The sequence below is a fragment of the Oryctolagus cuniculus genome, chromosome 2 (genome assembly GCF_964237555.1).
Source record: "Oryctolagus cuniculus chromosome 2, mOryCun1.1, whole genome shotgun sequence".
Classification (NCBI taxonomy): domain Eukaryota; kingdom Metazoa; phylum Chordata; class Mammalia; order Lagomorpha; family Leporidae; genus Oryctolagus; species Oryctolagus cuniculus.
In genome coordinates, this window is record NC_091433.1 from 66,636,145 (window position 1) to 66,657,370 (window position 21,226).

Genomic DNA, 21,226 nt, shown 5'->3' on the forward strand with positions numbered 1-21,226 from the left:
CACAGTGCAATATCACTTGGTGTTAGGAAGGAAGGAAATTCTGGCACGTGCTACGACACGGATGAACCTTGAGGAGACTGTGCTAACTGAAATAAGCCAGTCACAAAACGACAGATAAGGTCCCACTTATGCGAGGTACCTAGAGCAGTCAAATTCAGGGCTCCAGAAAGCAGGCGGTGGTCGCCAGGGGCCAAGGCAAGGGGAGAATGCGGAGTTGCTGGTTAGGAGCACAGACTTTCTGTTTTGCAAGACGAAGAGAGTTTTGTGAATGCAGGGCACTGATGATAGTACAGAAAGTAAATGCACTTAATTCTACCAGACTGTCCTCTTAAAAACGTGGCTAGGATGGTAACTGCACGTGTGTCCTTTCACCATAAACTCCCCGAACCCCAGCTCATTATCAGCCTCCTTGCAAGAGGAGTTTTGTTTAACATTTCAAGTATTTGTTCAAAGAGTTTACTTAATGGAGATCTTCTCCTTTCTAATGGTGCTAAGGGAGGCAAGAGAAAGTTACGCCTGCTCTCAACACCTCACACTTCCATCAGAGCAAGAGAGGAAGGGGAGCGTGAAAAAGGGCTTCCTAACAAGAGAGGCACAGGGACTGAGAGCCTTACTGTGGCTTCAGCACTAGTCCCCGAGGAATCTGGAGGAGGGACTTTGGGAGGTGACCTGTCATGGGGGCTTCGCCTTCTCAGCCTGGGTAACCCACTCATGGGCTAATGGATCAATGGGTTGTCCAGGGAGGGAGGTGGTACAAAAGCCAGGCTGGCCATCTGTCTCCATGTGACACTCTGCTCCGCCCCAGGACCCCGAGGAGCTCCCACCAGTGAGAAGACCCCTCCCAGACGCCAGCAATGGGCTCCTGGACTTCCCAGGCTCCGGAACCCTGAGCTACATAAACCTCTTGTCTTCACAAATCACCCAGCCGCAGCAACAGAACATGCATGAAGACAAGTGCACAGGGTGTGAGCTCCAGAGGCAGGAAATAAACAGCACCATGGCAAACACAGTATTTGAGGGAGGGAGGAAGACGGACTTCAACACGACCAGCTTGGAAGACTGTGGAGTTGGACTTCAACATGACCAGCTTGGGAGAAATCTACAGAAAAGAATAATCTTGAATGTGGTAGGGAGTAGGGGAAAAACAGAGGAAAAGAGAGAGGCTGGCTGTTATAAAGAGACATCTTCTACAATATTTCTACAGTAAGAGAATTACTAAAGCAAAGAATTCAGGATTCAATTCACCACGGTACTCTTAAGTACAGCCAGTGTCTCCTGAAATGCAGCCTTACAGAGAAGAAAGTACATTCCCAGAAATACCCATCTTATTCCCATCGTGATTTTCATCTCCACAATACAGGACTATGGCCACAGACACCGTGGCAGGAGGCTTGGGTCGCTGTCTCTGGATGAGCCAAGGTGACGGGGTGCGAGGGATTTGAACCCCTGGGCCAGTCTTCCTCTTCCCCTGTGCACACCACAGCTGTCCTGGGTGTTAAACCAGACATCAAAAGAGATTCTTCACTCACTTCAAATGCAGAAAGATTTATTTTGGTTTCCTTCATTGTTTTTGGAAATTCTGTTTTGGTTTATAAAACATAGAAATAGCCAACACTTAAAGCAAACATTCAAAACCCCAATGTGACAAATTATTGACTTTTTGTGCAATTAAGAATACATATATGAAGTTAGGCTACCAAATAGTGTTATTACAATGACCATTCATTAGTGCAAACCCTGTTGTGCTTGTGTAACACATGTTCTCTCACAAATCCAAAAACAACTGCTTTAAGTGTATAAATGAAAGCTCAATCCAGTCAAAAGTGGCAAAGACTCGCAATATGGTGAAATGCTGTTAATTTCCCAAATTAACTTAAAAAACAAAAACAAAAACAAAACCTTGAGAAGTTAATCCCAGGAAATGATTTTTCCTTATTTCTACACCCTAGAATTTTGGCTTGTCAAATACATTTCATAGAAATCAGGTAGCATTGTGATATTCAAGAACATTTGCTTATTACTGTCCATTTCAAGTACCCAAGTGTATCTAGTCCCTTAATATTTTCAAAGACATGCTTTGCCTGAGAGTTTTTTTGGGGGCAGAAAAGCACGCGAATCACAACATGATCTTTTGATATGAAAACCACATTAGAAATCCGTTGGCCATTACAAACAGAGTGCTTCAGTGAAGAGAAAGCGGACAGTTGTTTCGCCATCACAGCTGAGCGTGGTTGAGCCAAGTAAGTCTTTCTTCCTCGAAATGCTTGTCTTCACTGTAGAGTCTAAGGCAGATTTTTCAGTAGCCCCTGGGGCGGGGCGGGGCGGGGCGGGGCGGGCCGGAGGGAGGGGGCGGGCCGGAGAGCAGAGCCTGAGTGCATTCAGTGGTGTGAGAGAGCCTAGAGCTGCTCTCCTGCACTGAAGAGCTGGGCGTGTCCTCAGGTCACTGGGAACCTCAAGTTCCAGCAGGGGACTCTGGACCCCTTAGGAATCACAAGGGCCTTGGGAGTGCACAGGAGATGGGGATGGGAAGAGAAGGGGGCAGGGATTAAAAAAAAAAGAAAAGAAACCTCTGGTCCTCTTGTGACACGCGGCAGCCAGGATGGCCGTTCTGTGTGAAGGGGGACGGCTCCCCTCCAGGGCACTGCACTCTTCGGAGCAGCAGACAACTGCAGAATCTGCAGGCAGTAGCAGGTATCTCAGAAAGAGCAAAGTCCTAACCCCGCGGTTAGAAAAACAGGCAGACAGAGTGTGGACCTTTGTAACACGGAGCAAGTCTCAAATAACTTAGCACGCTGATAGCTTCCCCTTTGCAATGTTTAAGGCTCACTTTGGAAATTGTGTATCACCATGAACATGGCCTGCAGCACGAGGTGACTGTAAGGCAGTGTTCCACTTCCTCTAGCATTCCTATGACAAGAACCCGAATGGACAATCAAGCACAAATGTTTCCTTCCCCACGCTTGCTGTAGTCAAAGTTACCATCACGAAGGCCAGCAGCAGAAGAGACGGTGGAGGTGTGTCATTTCTTCTGAGCCTTCTTCCTCACCCTAAACCTTGATGGTGGAATAGAGTTCATCGATCTGTGACCTGAAATAGTTCCGGAGCTCTGGCCTTTTTGCCTTCATCGTTGGAGTCAGAAGGCCATTGTCGATGGAAAATAATTCATTGTGAAGAGCAATGCCTTTGATCTGCAAACAAACAAGGCTGTTAAAAAGGGAGAGGACAGGCCGTTGCCAGGGCTCACTTGGCTAATCCTCCTCCTGTGGCGCTGACACCCCGGGTTCTAGTCCTGGTTGCTCCTCTTCCAGTCCAGCTCTCTGCTGTGGCCTGAGAGTGCAGTGGAAGATGGCCCAAGTGCTTGGGCCCTGCACCCACATGGGAGACCAGGAGGAAGCACCTGGCTCCCGGCTTCAGATTGGTGCAGCGCACTGGCCATAGTGGCCATTTAGGGGGTGAACCAACAGAAAGAAAACCTTTCTCTGTCTCTCTCCCTCTAATTCTGCCTGCCCCCCCCCCCAAAAAAAAAAAAAGGGAGAGGACAGATGCAACCCAGTCTGAAACACACTAGGCCCGTGGAGGAATAAACACCCTTGCAGACACCCAACCCCTCCCCTCACGTTGGCCAGGCTGCACGTCTTTAACAAAGCACAGGGGTCCTGCTCCTAGGAGAGGAATCAGGACTGCATGCTGGCTAGCAGGAAACAAGAATTCGTAAGCTTGGTTAAAGAGTCCTCCCCTCTGGGGCAGGCATTTGGTGCAATGGTGAAGTCCCCACCTGGGCACCCACATCCCATACTGCAGTGCCTGGTTCAAATCCCGGCTCTTCTACTTTCTGTGTGGCTTCCTGCTAATGCATACTCTACTCTAGGAGGCAGTGCATGATGGCTGAAGCATTTGGGTCCCTGCAAGCCATGTGGGAGACCCAGACTGAGGCTACTGGCTTTGGCCTGGTGCAGCCCTGGTTGTTGTGGGGGTCTGGGGAGTGAACCAATGGAAGGGAGCTTTCTGTCTCTGCCTCTTTTAAAAAAATTAAAATAAAAAAATTTAAAAAACCCACACCATCATTCACGCCTCATTTATTTCTTTAGATCACCTCATCTTCTATAATATACTCGTTTTAAAAAATGTTTGAGTCAAACCTTTGTTGTACAAGAATTCGTGTGCTTGGGTGACAGTCGTACCTGTTCAAATGGCTTTAGACCAGCCTCCTTGCCAAGTCTCACCATGTCTTCCAGGATAGCTTTTTTGACGTCCTAAGAAAGTAAGAAAAAGCAGGTACTTCCTCTGCTGGGGCCCCGCACATTTGCAGGAACACAGAGCGTGAAGACAGGACGCCGAGGCAGACTGCATGCTCTGAGCCTCACCTTATTTCTGCAGAGTTCTTCCACCGAGCCTTCGAAGCCTTTCTTCCGGGCCCAGGGACACAACGTCTCCACAACCGGCACCACGATCGCTATGAGAAACGCCTGTAACCCACACAAGCCAGTCGTGTCAGGGCTGGATGCACATGCTCCCAATCAGCAGTTTGTTCTTTCTCTGCCTCACGGAGCCCTGGGAGGGTCTGCCCCCTCTCCGCAGGAGGAGCTCCTGGCTCTAAGGTGCAGCTGAGACCAGGAATTCTGCAATTAATGTTTTAAAAGAACCACTAGAAATCAAAACCCAATAGAACCCTAATGTTTATTTACTTCCAGTGTGTGTCTCTGTATGTGTTTACATGCATGTGTATAATATAAAACAGGGTCAGAGAGGGCCGGCGCCGCGGCTCACTAGGCTAATCCTCCGCCTTGTGGCGCCGGCACACCGGGTTCTAGTCCCAGTCGGGGCGCCGGATTCTGTCCCGGTTGCCCCTCTTCCAGGCCAGCTCTCTGCTGTGGCCAGGGAGTGCAGTGGAGGATGGCCCAAGTACTTGGGCCTTGCACCCCATGGGAGACCAGGAGAAGTACCTGGCTCCTGCCATCGGATCAGCGCGGTGCGCCGGCCGCAACGGCCATTGGAGGGTGAACCAACGGCAAAGGAAGACCTTTCTCTTTCTCTCTCTCTCTCTTTCTCTCACTATCCACTCTGTCAAAAAAAAAAAAAAAAAAAAAAACCAAAAAAAAAACAAAACAGGGTCAGAGGTAGATGTTTTCAATCTTTTCGGGGGCTATGTATTCTCCTTGTGCCAGCTTAAATATGTGCTTTTTCCTGTCGATAATCTTCAGGGTGCCATTCTGTTTATGAGAGGGAAGGGGGCTCTGAGTGGGTGTGTGGCTGCTGCCCCCGGGATCCACCACAACACAGTACAAGGTAACTGACAGGCACTGAAGTTGAATCCCAACAACATCTTGAAGGAAGCTCGTTATCATTTCATCTCACGGGGAGGGAAACCAGGGCTGGGAGAGATGAAGTAACTCATGCAGGGCCAACCAGAGAAGGGCCTCCAGAGCCCATGCTCACTCCCTGCTCAGCCCCAGTGGCGTGTCTGCTAACGAGCAGTGCTCTGCCTGCTTCCTTTACTCTGGCCCTGCCTCTGAATCAGGTCCACATGGGCCTGGTCACCAGCAGAGTGCCGTTCCTTCAGAGCTGGGAAAGACTTCTCCGTCCATGGTGCTCTGCGGCAGAGACTGCCAAGGTCAAGACGTGTTTCCTCTGTGGGCCGAATTTCAGCTTCCTCTCCCACTGTTGTGGAGGATACTCCTGGCCCTGTGGGTCAGCTGACTCCCCAAAGAACTTTGGGAATGCTCACAAGCATCCTAGGAGCACACTGGCCAATTGCCAGGTAGCAAAACCCCAACCCCACTCCCAAGCCAGCCCTACCCTGGGGCCATCAGTATGTCCCTCAAATGCATTATTTGGGACGTTCCCAGGGTTCTCTCATTCCATGCCAGTTCTCCATTTTCAAAAGGAGTGAACTGAGAGCCAGAGAAACAAGGAGATGCCTTCATCGGACCCAGAGCAGGAAACAAAGCTGGCACTTGGCTCCTTCTGAGCCTGAAGAGGGATTTAATGCATTTCTGAATAGGCGAGGTATCAGGAAAGCTGAATTAATTTTGGGGGGCATTTTTCTAGTCAATAAAAATTCCAGAGGATTAAGCACCTTAAATCTACATGAATTTGATAATGTGCAATAAAAACTACAAAAGCCAATTTAATGTTTGTAATTCAACACATTAAAAATGGTTCTGCGGCTAAACTCACAGCAGTTGGCCTAATCCATGAAACATCCCCTTTTAAAATGAACTGACAAACCAAAGAAACACATTTATTCCCACGTATTTGTGCATCGCATACTCCTGGCAGGCTACAGTTCCCCCCGTATCTAGTTTCAGGCCCCAGTGTCAGGGCAGAGCAGGGACACTGTAAAAGGTCACTTTGATTCCCGTGGATGTGGCAACCAGAGTTCATGTTAACCATCAAATCTAAACACAGGGGTTCCAGGTGAGAGAAGACCCTAAACAAGTGTGCTAGGAGCATCACCCTGCCTCCTGCAGAAGTGGGACAACCTGCATGGCCCCTCCCACAAGGAGAAAAGGAAACACAACACAGAGGGTGCCCCTGGCATGCAGCAGGCTGGGCTGCACCCGGAGATTCTCTTTCCCACAGTGGAACCAAACTGTGAACACGGGAGGTGACAACTTACTGGCAACCATTTTCCAATGTCCCCCGTGTGTAACCAGCCATCTTTATCCAAAGCTTCTGCTGTTTTCACTGGGTCTTTCAAGTAGCCCTGAAATACGTTTGGCCCCTTCACACACACCTAAAACCAACCAACCAACCAAAGATGCCATTTTAACAATTACTGCAGTTCCTCCAAAGAAACCTGGTGTTGTGTGTGTGTGCTCCAAACTTTGGCGAGAAACCTTGAAGCCCAGGACCAGAGGGAGCTCTCGTCAGGGTCTTGCAGGCAGCTTCAATGCCCCAGTTCCCATTGTTAATAACCTCAGCTGCAGTCAAATTGCAGGGCTAACACCCACAGGGGATGAAATGGCTGTGACATCATGAGGCTTCCCCCCCAGTAACTGCTGGGTATCCAGGGCAATTAGCAGACAGGAGATGTGTCCTGAGGCCCTGGGCCCCTGAGTCTCTGCATCCCGCTCTGCTCCAATCCCAACCGCGTGTGGCAGAGGACGGTGGTCATCAGTGCTCCCATCCCCACCCCTGCAGAAGGCCACATAAATATGCCTTCACGGAGAGGCCTGACTCGCAGATGGCCAATACAGACAGGCTCCACCTCCCTACTAAGCCGTGCTGGGAAATGGTGCTGCCTGGAACGGCAGCTACTGCGGGAAATGACCCACGGGGCTCCACTCACCTCGCCCTCGCCCTTGGCAGCCAGGTAGTTCATTTCCTCCACATCGACCAGTTTGATAAAATTGCAAGGCATTGGGGCACCCACGTGGCCTGCATATTGAAGGAGAGAGTGATTATGCCTATGGGGACTGCTGGCACTCCCAGGGCAGCCACTTGACAGAGACAGGCTGGGCATTAAGGGCAGCTTGGGAAATGCCTGGTTTGTGCAACTGGGGCCATCCTCGCTCTGGTAAAACAGTTTAGCTGAGTTGACCCCTAGCATGGAGACAAAACATCCAAAAAGGCTCCTAGGAGATTTCCCAATGTTTGATGCACTGAGTCATTCTTCAGAGGGTAATTCAGCTGCTCGGTTTAAGGGCTACTCTGAATACTTGGAAACAAACCTTCTAGAACTTTCACCTGGCTCCCCTATCTGACTGCTTTGCCCATGACCTGTCCCCTGCTGTTCGCCATAACAAGGACACAATGGGTACAGCTTCATGGGACCCTGATTACTCACAAACACACCAGCTGGCTCTGATCAGATGGCCTTCGTTTCCTTAAGGACAGATTCACATTTAGTAAAAGAGGACAAGGCTTGTTTTCACAGCCACCTTAAGTCTCCTGCCAGTGGGTGTTCATTTGAGCTATCTTTCCAAAAACCAAAAACCAAAGTAATGGATATTATACACTCTTGAGAGTGTCACATGGGGCCGGCATTGTTTGCCACACTGGCATCCCACTAGGAGTACTGGTTTGAGTCCCTGTTGCTTGCTTCTGAGCCAGCTTCCTGCTAATGCGCCCAGGAAAGCAGCAGCAGATGGCCCAAGTACTTGTGCCCCTGCACCCATGTGGGAGACTCAGATGGAGTTCCAGGCTCCTGGCTTTGTCCTGGCTCAGCCCTGGCTGTTGAGGCCATTTGGGGAGTGAACCAGCAGACAGAAGATCTTGATCTCTTTCTCTTTCTCACTTTGCCATTTTTTTTTTTTTTTTTTTTTTTTTTTTTTTTTTTACAGGCAGAGTGGATAGTGAGAGAGAAACAGAGAAAGGTCTTCCTTTGCCGTTGGTTCACCCTCCAATGGCAGCCACGGCCGGCGCACTGCGGCCGGCGCACCGCGCTGATCCGATGGCAGGAGCCAGGTACTTCTCCTGGTCTCCCATAGGGTGCAGGGCCCAAGCACTTGGGCCGTCCTCCACTGCACTTCCTGGCCATGGCAGAGAGCTGGCCTGGAAGAGGGGCAACCAGGACAGAATCCGGCGCCCCGACTGGGACTAGAACCCAGTGTGCTGGCGCCTCTAGGTTTAGGATTAGCCTATTCAGCCGTGGCGCCGGCCTCACTTTGCCTTATAAATGAATAAATACATAAATAACTCTTAAAAAGTATCATAAATAGTTCTTATGTTTTAATAATTTTAGCTTACAGAGATCTCTATTCCAAATTCTCTGTAAGGAACCAGGGTTAAAAATTAAACACCATGAAGAAGGCTCATGGCCTGTGAGCCTCAACCCCAGTAGAATTATGGTATGAGATGTGCTAGACCCAGGGCTTGCGTTGTGCTGTAGTGGGTTAAGCCAGCACCTGCAATGCCAGCATCCCATATGGGCACCTGTTCATATCTTGGCTGCTCCATTTCTGATCCAGTTGCCTGCTAACAGCCTGGAAAAAGCAGTGGAAGATGACATTCTTGGGCCCCTGCCACCCACATGATAGACCCCGATGAAACTCCTGGCTCCTGGCTTTGGCCTGGCCTAGCACTGGCCATTGCAGCCATCTGGGGAGTGAGTCAGTAGGTGGAAAATCTCTTTCAAATAAATAAATAAATCCTTCTAAAAAAAACAAAAAAAAAAACAAAAAAAACGAGAATCTATGTTCCTAAATGGTGCGCATATTTATAACAAGTCAGGAATATGTACTTATCAACGTGGCACAGCAAAGCAGGGGAGTTTTGCAGTCAGATGCGGGTTGAAATCCTAGCTCTGAAGCAAAATGCTGTGTGAGCCCTTATGCACTACATCCTATTTAAGCAACACCCTGATGTCCTCTCAGAGCTAAGAGTACATATCCTACAGGGATCACAGGGATGTTGGTGGACGGCACTCCCATAACACACACCAAAGCACCCAACCCAGAACCTAGTCCAGGACAGGTGCGCAGTTACTTCTGTCTATCCGCCCCCTATAGCCCTTTGAGAAAAAGGTCTCGTGTTTACTCCTGTCCTGTGCCCAGTATAAACTTAATAACTAGCTGTGGATTAAAACTACCAGCAAACAATGAGGCTCTAACTCATTACTCGGCTCTGCTGGGCCGGACATTCTCAATCAGTTGCAAAGGGCACCCTTTCCTGGGGGTGGCTTTAGAGCTGGGCAAAACTTCATCAGCCACAGGGCACCTTTCCCCAGCTCCCCGACTTCCAGGACCGTCTGCCCCCGCGGCCTAATTATGTGGGACAGAGCACTTGTTCAACTCTTTCAATGAACCAGTCAATGATCGGTCTGTCAACTCCCAACCATTCCAATAACCTCATCAGCATAGTAAGACTGCAGCAAAGGCTCCTGCCGTCTCACCTGCTGTCCAGTCTCCAGGCACGCTCAGGCAGCACCCGGCGGTGCACTCGGTCTGTCCGTAGCCTTCATAGAACTGTGTCACCAAGAGAGGAAAGACGATTAGCAAGCAAGAGCCTTACCTTTGCTGAAAGTGCACAAGTGATTAAGTGCCACTAACTGCTGAGTGATGGCTGTCTGGGAAGTCTCTTCTCAAATTCTCTGCTTGGTGACTGTCTATCCAAGAGCACAACACGCCTTATGGCAGCAGCCTAACACCCTTGCTCCCACAACAACTGCCTGTCCACGTCCATCTTCTACTTCACTTCCTGTGCACAGCAAAGGAGAAGCCCCACGTGGCAGGTCACGGCCTGCCCTGGAGTGCACGTGCCTTGTCAGGTCACAGGCGTGCCTTACACATCCTGTCTGCACCACGTCTTGCCTACTCCTTTAAAGTAAGTTTCTGGCCTGGTGTGCAAGTACATGTATCATTCAGGACCACTCCCCTACCCCATGCCTGTCTCTAAAGGCTTATCTTATGCCTTACCCTGGAAAAAATAACACAGATGGTGGACACAACACATATTCCCTGCCTAGGATAAGTAAGGTTTATACGTTTATGTCCCTAAACCCTCTAGTATTAACATATCCTCCAAACAAGAAAAAGATAGGTACACAAGGCAGGGAGTAGGGAGAACTGGAGAGATTCATTCATTAAAACTCATTCTCACTTTCAGAAGCACTCTTCTGCAGAAGAGGAAAGCAAAACTAAAGTTCAGCGTAGGGTTCTGATAGGATGATTTAAGCTTTCTATTTCATGGTTAGAGAAGCGGCCGAGCACATCTTGACAACAGGCTGTCTAACCATCTTAGCATCTCCTCTGCCATCTGGTATATTCATGTAACAGTGACTCCATACTCCTTTCACCTCTGCCATTCTTTTCTAATGCACGGGCTTTGATCATAATTTGCTAAGTAATCCTAAAACATCTACATTTTCTAGATAGGGCCAAATTACTGAAGAAGCATAAGGCTCTAGTGAAAACACAAGTGTATGAGCAGGCGCTCAACTCGTGCCCCGCCTTGGATATGGTGAATGGCAATAAGGAAGACCGTGATCCATAAAGTCAGTCCCTCATGGAGTTTGCTCACAATCCCCTAGGGAAGAGAAAACAAGCCGCTGATGGGGGTATGACACATCCCTGTTAGGAAATGCCAGGTGTGAAAGGAAGGTATAATAGGAAGTCTTCCTTTGAGCCGTTTAATGAGAACAGAACTTAAGTAGGATTCCTACCCATAAGCAAATTGGATGTGTCAGAGCGGGAATGCAGGATTCTGATGACTAGGTAGGAAGGTCAGTGAAAGTGAAAGGTACTAGGTAAGAGGTAGGACCCAGGAAGGTACTGAGGACTCAACCTGCCCTTTCTAGATTTTCACTTTCCAAGGACCTTCAGCCCGTGCTGTAGACCATGGACCGGAGAGGGGCGAGAGAGGCCGGAGTGAGAGCCTAGGGTGGCTGCAAGCAGAGCAGACCCCGGACCGATCCGGAGCGCATGGGAGGCTGGAGAAGCTTAGTGGCTAACGGGGAAGCAGCGGGGTGGGCGAGAGCGCTGGCTGCGGGCGCTGCTGCTGGCTTCCTGGGTGGGAGCCATGTGCCGAGAGCAGACCCACCGACAACTGTGGTCTGAGCATGGCCGAGGGGTTTCAGAACAGGGCCACATGGCTAAAGGCATGAGTCGGAAGGATTCAGGAAAAGCCTTCAGCTGTGAAAGGCACTGGCGTTTAGGGCTTGAAACGAGCTTTCTGTAAGAACTAAACCACAGTCAATCCGAGAAAAGCTAGGCCCCCGGACCCAGAAGGGAGCAGAGGCCAAGCCCTCGCCCCAGTACCAGGAGGCACAGCCCTGAGGGAAGCGCCTCACAGTCTGCACCGCTCGCCTCCAGCCCTCGGGGCACCCTTGACCCGCACCTCCTCCATTCGCGATCCACCCCTCGGCCTGCAGTCCCCGCTTCCCACCCTTCCCGGCCGGGCCTCCTGCTCTAGGGTCCCAGTGCCCCAGCCTGGCCGCCCGGCTTCCAGCACTCTCCTCCTGGCGCGGGACCGGTTCTGGCTCCCGGATCCGGCCGCCTGCCCCATCCTCCCTCCTGGCCCTCCCTCACCCGCCCCTGGGCCGGCGGGGGTCTCCGCCCGCTGGGCTCCCGCTGCCCGGCCTCCCCTCTCTGGGTCTTGGCTCCCTGCCCAGCGCTCCCCTGCAACCGCCGCCGCAGCAAAACAAAGGACCCGCCTGCCAGACCGTGCCCATCCTTCCCGGCTCCCCGCAGCAGCTGCAGACCGGGCCGCGTCCCGGAGGCGGGCGCAGGGTGTGGGAGGGCGGAGGGAGTGGGCCCAGGACAGGTGGCGCCTTGGGGAGAGCGGGCGAGGGCTGCACTCACCACAGTCTCCACACAACCAGCAGCACCTGCCTCGCTCCACGTCTACACAGCTTCCGCCGTCTGCCGAAGCTGGAGGTGAGCTCGGCAGCTGGCCCCGCCCCCTCTGCCCCGCCCCGCCCCGCCCCTCAGCTCGTGCGCCTCCTCCTCTCGCAGGCACGCCCCGCCCCGCGCCGCTCCGAACGCAGCCCGGGGCCAGGCTCGGCGCGCCCCGCCTCCCCGCCGCGGCCGCCCCGCCCCGCGCCTTGGCCCCGCCTCCGCGCCGCAGCCGCCCCGCCTCCGCGCCGCAGCCGCCCCGCCCCGCGCCGCGGCCCCGCCTCCGCGCCGCGGCCGCCCCGCCTCCCCGCCCCGCGCCTTGGCCCCGCCTCCGCGCCGCGTTTGAAGTCCGGCTCCCGCGCTCAGCTGCGGACCCCGGGCTTCCTCCCGCGTTTGGGAGCGTCGGAGAGAAGCCGCCGGAGACTCGCAGGCCGCGCCCGGCCCAGAAACGGACAGAGAAAGCCGACAAGGCCGGGGGTGCCTCCCGCTCCGAGCTCCGGAACGCGCGCTGGTAATCTCTGCTTCCCTCAGATGCCCCGAGACCCGGCCTTGGATTCCTGGGCCCCTAAATCGGACGCCTTGCCTGCCCTCCTGGGGCGCGGCCTCCTTTGGGTCCGGGGCTCGGAGGTTCAGACTTGGCATGCAAACTGTGACGCGTTTTCACGGGAGGATATACCAACACACCTGAGCGCAAATTCTGCGGCGGATTCCGACAGCTCTGTGATATGCCAAGCACAGATCAGCCATTTGTCAGGGCTACAGTCAGGGCCTGTCTTTGAGGCGCAGAAATATGTGCCTCCCATTCCATTTTCTCATTGTATCGCTGCGACAGGCCCTTGAAGAGTTCCAGTCCCCACCAGGGCTTAAAAAGGTGGAGCCGTTTCCTTAGGCCAAGGGGAGAGTCGCGGGAGTTAAACTCCGGCCTAAATTGGGCTTTTGACTCCCTGCTGGGGTCAGGGCGAGGAGTGCCTGCCGCGGAGCTGAGCGCTGTGGCGGGCGGGGATTCCACTGGGGGGCAGGTGCAGGGGCAGGTGTGGTTGAATGAGCCCCCGCCCCCCACCCGTAACAGAATGATGCTTCCGGTAAGTGGGCGCCAGCTGTCTGCTGTCTTCCTGGGAGTTGTTTTAGTTTACTTAGCCTGCAGAAAGTTACAGTGAGACGGGCTGGCGGAATGACTGCTGGCTGACGGCAGCCGCTCCTCTTCACAGGCGTGGCAGAACGTGAGCCCGACCTTGAAGGGGAGGAGAAAGGCCGCGCGGGGCGTTCCGGGTGCAGGAGGGCTTCTGGACCGGCCCAGGAGCAGCGAGTGGGCACTGTCGCTGATTCGGTGGAAACGGGAGAGAAGTACAAGCTGCTTTAGGACCTGGTCCTGGAGGGGTTTAGTCTTCACGGGGTGTACTCCAAGGACTTGAGTGATGCCATGGAGTAGGAGTGGGTATCCCTGTGAGAGGTTAGGGCAGGCTGTAAGGATGATTAGTTGGGCATTTGTGCTGTTTAGTTGAAAGCTCCTGTGCAGAGTATAGGGAAGAGTAACCGGATAAGAACAATACATCCCTGTGTGCTTTCTTAACCCTTACGAGACGTTTTTGAGGAGTTTAGATATGTTACATCTATGTAGGCATAAAGGCTAAGAAAGAAAAAATTCTGTCATTCTAATTTTTTTTTAAAGATTTTATTTATTTGAGAAGTAGAGTTACAGAGAGGCGGAGACAGAGAGGTCGTCTTTCCACTCGTTCACTCCCCAGATGGCCGCAATGGCCAGAGCTGCACCGATTCGAAGCCAGGAGCTTCCTCCGGGTCTCTCACGCAGATGCAGGGGCCCAAGGACTTGGGCCATCTTGTACTGCTTTCCCAGGCCTTAGCAGAGAGCTGGATTGGAAGAGGAACAGCTGGGACTAGAACCAGTGCCCAAATGGGATACCAGCACTGCAGATGGAGGATTAACCCACTGCGCCACAGCACCAGCCCCTCTAATTTATCCAGAAGTAAACATACAATTAAAATTACTGTAAGTTCATTATGGAATTAATTTTTAACAGTATTTATATGAAAGGCAGAGTAACAGAGTGAGATCATAATCCACGGGTTCACCCCCCAAATAGCTATAACAGGCAGGCCCGTGCCAGGCAGGTGACAGGAAGTCCATCTGAGTATCCCACCTGGGTAGTTGGAGCTCAAGAACTTGCGTCATTATCTGCTTCTACCCAGGTGTACTGGCAGGCAGCTGGATAGTGGAGTACCTGGGTCTTGATCCTGCACGTCAGTATGGGATATGGGTGACATCCACTGTGCCACAACACTTGCCCCACAGAAAATTTAATATTTTAAAAGATCGTATTTAAAATTCAGAGTTAGAGGGGGAGGGGGAGTAGGAGGGAAAGAGGGGAAGAGATACCTTTCATTTCGCTGGTAACTCCAAGTGGCTGCAGCAGTCGGGCTGGACCAGGCTGAAGCTGGGAGCCTGGAACTCCATCTGGGTATCTCATATGAGTGGCAGGGGCCCAAGCACCTGGGGCATCTTCCTCTGCTTTCCCTGGCACATTAGCAGGGAGCTGGATCAGAAGTGGAGCAGCCACGACTCGAATCAGCACTCATGTGGGATGCCAGTGTTACAGGTAGCACCCCAACGCCATCCTGGAAAATTTCAATGACATATTCCTTATGAATATGATAGCAGTAGAAGCAACACTATAAGTCATACTTAAATCAATAAAACTTTCAAATATCAGAATGTTAATAAATAATAGAACTGTAATAATACCAGAACACACAAAATACTGTTGAATCTGATCTTAAATAGAGGGAGAAGTTGGAGTTGGGGGATAGAGAAGAACTTAGGAGTAAACAAACGAGAACAAGGAACTGGAAGAACTGGGCTGGGGGAACCGTGGCCAGGTGGGTTTCAGTCTTCCTGGAAGCCAGTGATAGAAAGCACACACCCCTAGTCCAGCTGCTTCTGAGAACCAGACCATAGAAGGTCCCAGCTGGGCAAGTCTGGGCATTAACCTCGGGCAACCAGGGCTCCACTTCATCACCTGTGCCCCTTTCCGCACTAGTACTCTAAGAACACTGAGCAGCTGTTTTTCTTAGACCACCTTTAGTTGTAAAATCTGTAACCAACATGGTTAAATAATGTTAAGAAATAATAGAGCTCTTTAAGCCTACTTTTAAAAAATATATTTCCCTTTGGATGTTGCAAACTTAACAAAAATAGTTATGGTCCCTGGTGAATAGGAACTAGGATGTATAATCATACAAAGGAAAGACAGCACTCTTTCTCCACCAGGAATTAAAAGCATTGCTAACATGGTGAGAGGCTCCCGGAGGGTGGGGATGAGGAATATGATAGTGCCAAATCAGAATGCCAGATGCCTTCCTGTTCTCCATTTCCTTTGCTTCTGTCATTCAAACCTCCTATGTGAATAGCTCAAGTCCCAGTTGTCTTCTGATCCTCACCCCAGCTGTTAAAATTTTTGCTGCACAAAGGACACAGAGGGTACGATGTGTACTGAACTCATTTTCTTTATATCTATGTTGATGCTTATGGTTTCCCCAGTCCAGTGAGTCAAACTGGTTTTCCATTGTGACTTCAGGACTTCAACATTTGACACATTTGCGTGGTCATACAAAGATTTCTACAAAATCAACAATTTTTCCTGGTAATGGGCTGGTGTTGTGACATAGTGGGTTAAAGCCAGTGCCTGTGATGCTGCCATCCTATATGAGTGCCTGTTTGAGTCCCAGCTGGCCCACTTCAATCCAGCTCCCTGCCTATGTGCCTGGGGAAAGCAGTGGAAGGCGGCTCAAATGTTAGGAGCCTCTGTTACCAACGTGGGAGACCTGGCTGAAGCTCCTGGCTTCTGTTAGGCCCAGCCCCAGCCATTGTGGCCGTTTGGGGAGTGGAGCAGTGAATGGAAGGTCTCTGCCTCTCCCCCTCTCTCTGTAACTCTAGCTTTCAAATAAATAAATACATCTTATTTTTTTTTTTCTTAGTAAGATTTCAGTGTCTTGGTGTGAACATCTACTTGGTTGCTCATAGTTGTTGGTTAGATCCTATTATGATTGAGGTATGATCACATCCAGTCCTTATTTTCTTCACTGAGTAATCAGATTTGTATGAAAACTAGTAAATTTCAAAGAAAGTCAACTTCTCAATTAGCTTTATCTAAATACAGTGGTATTTTATCCATATGTGAATTGGAGTAACTGAACATTCAGATTCTATTTTATGAAAAGGAACCATTGACAAGTTAAAGCAGTTTCTTGATAACAAATTGCCCATCTCCTCAATCCAGTGAAATGATACTCCTTTCTGAGGCATACCTGTTAGGAACTTTAAATCAGTGCCTTTAGAATTTGTTTCTTGGCTTATAATTTTCATATGGATTAGGTATAACTAAGAATAATCTTGGGTCTGTTATGGTAGATGTCAGATTTGAAATCTGAATCTTAAGCCTTTTATTCTAAGGTCTGATACTGCTCTCCTTTCTGAACCTTTCAAGGGGATTCTATTTTTCCTTTTAGGAACCATATCATTTGCCAGTGAACTTCTGTTGCTGCAAAATTTTCTGCTAAAATTCAAGGTAATGTTTATCAACTTGCTAAACAGAAAGGCATTGCCAAAGGTAAATAGAAATTCACTCTTAAATGCTTTATTATGTATTTCCCTTTAAAACACCTGATGTTTTTCACACAAGTAAATTATGATAGATGATGTTAATGAAGAGAAACTCTCAAATACTATTTCTTTATAAAGATCATTCCCAAACTTAATGGTTTAAAAAAAGCTACATTTTTGTTACAGTTCTGTGGGTTGGCTAGGCAATTCTGTGGGTCTCTCCTGGAGTTGACTCATGCATCCTGTTCAAATGATGGATCATCCACACTGATTTAACTGACATATTTGATAGTTGTGGCTATTGGCTGGGATTCTTGGTTCTACTCCATATTGCTTTTCATCTTCTATGAGATTAGAATTATAGCATGACAGTTTCAGGGTAAGACTCCCGGATAGTCAAAGCTGATGCAGTCCCTTACTAAACCTCTGCTTGCTTCATATCTGTCAGTGTGACGTTGGACAAAGCAAGTCAGTGTGAGAGCAAGCTTAGATGGCATCTCTTATTGGGGAAAACCAGCAGTGTTTTGTGGCTGTTTTTAAATTTACAGTGGAAGTTTTCTTCCTGTTCTAAAATACATTGTCCTTTTTCCTTTGTAGATAAGTCGGGAAAAATGTTGCCTGGTTCCCTTACATTGGCCTGGCTAGCATATAAGTATCATATGGAAGCAAAATTCAGCCATTACTATAGACACCCCAAACTAGCCATATTGTAATTCTTTCATTACACCTGTTTTCCCAAATAAAAGTTATTTTGGGAGAGAAGAAGAGAAATGGACAAAAATAGTGGAAAAGAAAAATAAAAAATGCATGTTGGTATCTATTCATGAACTCTGCATTAAGAAATAATACAAGAGCAGTAGCAAAGGTAGCAGCACAAGCTGAGCCAGGTAGTTAGCACTTGATGGAATACAATAGTTACAATAAAAACTATAGTGATACAAAAAGCACTTACGTATACATGAGGCTTTGTAATTTGTGACATTTTTATCACATTCTCATAGGAAATTTATAAAGTATTGAAGATGACGTTGATTCTCATTTTGCACTTGGTTAAACTAAGATTCAGGAAGCTTTATTATGTTGTCCAAGGTCACGGTACTGTTTGATGGAAAAGCCAGAATTTAAAGATTTCTGATAAACAACTTTTCTGCTTGTAAAACTCCATCCAAGAAGCACCTGGCTCCTGGCTTCAGATCAGCGCAGTGCGCCGGCCGCAGCGCGCCAGCCGTGGCGGCCATTGGAGGATGAACCAATGGCAAAAGGAAGACCTTTCTCTCTGTCTCTGTCTCACTGTCCACTCTGCCTGTCAAAAAATAAAAAAACAAACAAACAAAAAAAACCCTCCATCCAAAGAATAAAATATAAAGCCCACAAGAAAATAAGTGCCAGGAAATGAGTTTTGAAATCTAATCAAACAAAAATTCTAAATAAAGAAACTAATAGTCTTTTTGCTTTTAGCAGTAATCGATAGAAAGATCACATGGTGTAGGAATTGTTCTTGCCTTCTGAACCAATGAATAGAAAGTGGGAAGAAAAACTGAAGCAGATTGAGGAGCGAGCATCTCATTACAAGAGGAAACCACTGTGCTCAGTGTATAGACCAAGCCTGTCCAGGCCAGAGCAACCACCCTCCATTTGGAAGCTATTTCGTCGTCAAACTGAAGCTTTTAATTTCGTTAAAAGCTGTAAACAGGTAATTGCCTCATTTTAAATTTTTTATAGATCTTTAAGATTTCTTAAACTTGAGTTTGCAGGCATTTGGGGAGTGAACCAGTGGATAGAAGATCTCAGTCTATAACTTTGCCTTTCAAATAAATCAATTTTTGAACTTCTGTTTCAGAACCTGGTATTTTAAAAAATCTGAAAATTGAATAAAATTCTTTATGAACATTCAGTATCTACAGTTGAATTTAGATTTTTTTTTACTTTTTAGAATATTTTTTATTTTATATAGGATGTTCATGTATTTGCTTTGGAATACAAAATGGGAGATGGACAACGTATTTATCTTGTAACAACCTATGCTCAGCTTTGGTTTTACTATAAATCCCGGTAAGTTGTTTGTAACAGAACAACACATTAAAGTTATATTTACCAAATCTAGAAATTTTTGTGAAATTGAGGCTGGATTAGCTTTCACAGTTCTTGACTACATGGTTAGTTATTTCTTTCCAGATTAATTCTCTGCAGTTCTCCTCATGGCATCACGCAGTTGTCTCACCAAGTGTTGAAGAAAATCGTACAAACACCTGTTCATGTATAAAGGAAATCCTTTTTCAGATACATATTAAATTGTACTATTAATCATAAATGAATACTCACATTATGTAATATCTGCTTTATATGAGTGGCCTATTCAACTATGCTTCAGACTTGTGTATGGAAAAGAGTCAATATGGATGCCTTGTATTGACTTAAAAGTACTTTTATTACAAAGTTGCTTGAGTAGTTTTGTGTTTGTAAACATGCAACACCATGTAGATTTACTTATGTCTACATACATGCAGTGCCAGGTGGAGTTGAATTAAAATCATTAAGATAACATGAAAGATATTTTGCTGAAACTAAATCTCTTTGTGCAACATAAAGATGATGCTGACTGCTTCAGAGTATGTGTTGAGATCCAATCCTACCCATGCCATGTGATGATACAATTCTTTCACTTTTCTTCAAATTACCGCAAACCTTTTATTTGTAAAGGAGGCCAGCTGAACTTGACTTAGCCCACATATCATTTATTTACTAGGCTAGTGTCTATTCTTAATAAGCCATGTGAAAGTCATCCTCTGTACACCAACAAGAATAGAACTAGAAATATGAGCACTGGAAGTTTATTGAAATCAGCTAATTTAGAATTTTTTACCACTTTAAAAATATTATCTTCCTAACATAAAATTTTACAGTTCTTATGGAGAATTCATGGAATCCCAAGAGTGTGTCTTTCTGGGATCCCAGTTTGAGAAAGAACATTGTTTTCTCAATTTATTTCATAGTGACACCAAAACAAAATACAGAAATATTATACATGATCAAAATCATCTGTGTAATGAATAACACTATAGGATTGACTGTTTTCCAGTTAAGTAATGTTAACTGAGTATGATTGTTAAATCTTATTTAATAGAAATTGTTGACGCTATGAGCCGTAAACCGGTTGTGAACAGGTTCATGTTGTCTTGTCATTATTTCCTAGTTACCTGTACTTAAGCATAGTTAACACAGTACTTGATCAGATCAACTTCCATCATTTAAAAGGTACAGATATAAATAATACTTTTGAATTATTCAATTTAGAAAAAATCTCTTGCACTGCTATGAAGTTATTCCTGAAAATGCTGTGTGCAAGCTTTATTTTGATTTGGAATTTAACAAACCTGCCAATCCAGGAGCTGACGGGAAAAAGATGGTTGCATTACTCATTGAGGTAAATGGGAGACTCAAATTTTTTTTCTTTGTAGCTGTCCATTCATCTCTTCATTCAGTTACTCAGTCCTATCTACGTAACGTTTCTCCTCCTTTTCTTGGGACTTTTCCTTGTGACTTTGATTTTTAAATATTACTTCTTGGTAAACTGTGAAAAGTCCAACTTATGTCCACATATTTTGTACTATTACTATACCTGGATTTAAAAAAAAAAAAGCCTTGAGGGGCTGGCGCTGTGGTGTAATAGTTTAAGCATCTGCCTGTGGCACCAGCATCTCATATGGTTGATTCAGTGACTTAACGGACAAGTTTCCATAAGTCAGCTAATTAGAATGAATTCCAGTGCTAACGCTTTTTTAAAAAATTCATTTATTTTGAAAGGCAGAGTGAGAGGGGCAAGGAGAGAGAGAGAGTGGAGAGGGGAGGTCTTCATCCACTCCCCAAATGGCCGCACTGGCTGGAGCTAAGCTGATCTGAAGCCAGGAGCCTGGAGCTTCTGGGTCTCCCAAGCGGGTGCAGGAACCCAAGGGGCCACCTTCTGCTTTCCCAGGCCATAGCAGAGAGCTGGATTGGAAGTGGTGCAGCCGGGACTCGAACCAGTGCCACTATACCAGTTACCACTATGCCACAGCGTTGGTCCCATCTAATGCATTTTATAAAGCCTTTCAACAGATAACATTCTTTTTTTATTTTTTTATTTTTTTATTTTTTGACAGGCAGAGTGGACAGTGAGAGAGACAGAGAAAGGTCTTCCTTTGCCGTTGGTTCACCCTCCAATGGCCGCTGCAGCCGGCGCACTGTGCTGATCTGATGGCAGGAGCCAGGTACTTCTCCTGGTCTCCCATGGGGTGCAGGGCCCAAGCACTTGGGCCATCCTCCACTGCACTCCCTGGCCACAGCAGAGAGCTGG

At 47.9% G+C, this 21,226-nt stretch overlaps 2 protein-coding genes and 1 long non-coding RNA gene across 24 annotated transcripts in view; 1 reads left to right on the forward strand and 2 right to left on the reverse strand.

The window, feature by feature from the left end:
• Positions 1–1,529: 1,529 nt before the first annotated feature.
• LOC127485792 (long-chain-fatty-acid--CoA ligase 1-like) lies at positions 1,530–13,037 on the reverse strand. 6 transcript variants are annotated; one of them, XM_051829186.2, is made up of 7 exons: positions 12,960–13,037; positions 9,836–9,908; positions 7,292–7,380; positions 6,620–6,736; positions 4,365–4,466; positions 4,182–4,253; positions 1,530–3,188 (listed from the first exon to the last, which is right to left on the reverse strand). In XM_051829186.2, the coding sequence occupies exons 1-7, from the start codon at positions 13,020–13,022 to the stop codon at positions 3,048–3,050; spliced, it is 657 nt and encodes a 218-aa protein (XP_051685146.2). In that variant the 5' UTR covers positions 13,023–13,037; the 3' UTR covers positions 1,530–3,047. The 6 variants fall into 6 exon arrangements, with proteins under 6 accessions (XP_051685146.2, XP_069924470.1, XP_069924469.1 ...); XM_070068369.1 differs by lacking the exon at positions 12,960–13,037 and adding an exon at positions 12,243–12,388; XM_070068368.1 differs by lacking the exon at positions 12,960–13,037 and adding an exon at positions 12,104–12,219.
• LOC103347617 (DNA-directed primase/polymerase protein) overlaps positions 12,587–21,226 on the forward strand; it is a 42,600-nt gene continuing 33,960 nt past the window's right edge. For 2 of the 17 annotated variants that reach the window (XM_070068346.1, XM_070068347.1), the window contains exons 1-5: positions 12,587–12,786; positions 16,800–16,858; positions 18,355–18,586; positions 18,848–18,945; positions 20,188–20,317. Coding sequence is in view for 13 of the 17 variants with exons in the window: in XM_070068340.1 (XP_069924441.1) it covers positions 18,407–18,586; positions 18,848–18,945; positions 20,188–20,317 (408 nt within the window). In the remaining 4 variants the exon portion in view is untranslated. Of the gene's footprint in view, positions 12,787–13,483; positions 13,707–16,799; positions 16,901–18,351; positions 18,587–18,847; positions 18,946–20,186; positions 20,318–21,226 lie in introns of those variants that run through there. The other 15 variants (XM_051841285.2, XM_051841286.2, XM_051841281.2 and 12 more) reach the window with 14 other exon arrangements.
• LOC138848481 (uncharacterized) lies at positions 13,914–15,430 on the reverse strand. Its single transcript, XR_011386311.1, has 2 exons — positions 14,671–15,430; positions 13,914–14,144 (listed from the first exon to the last, which is right to left on the reverse strand). It is a non-coding gene; the product is annotated as an uncharacterized lncRNA (long non-coding RNA).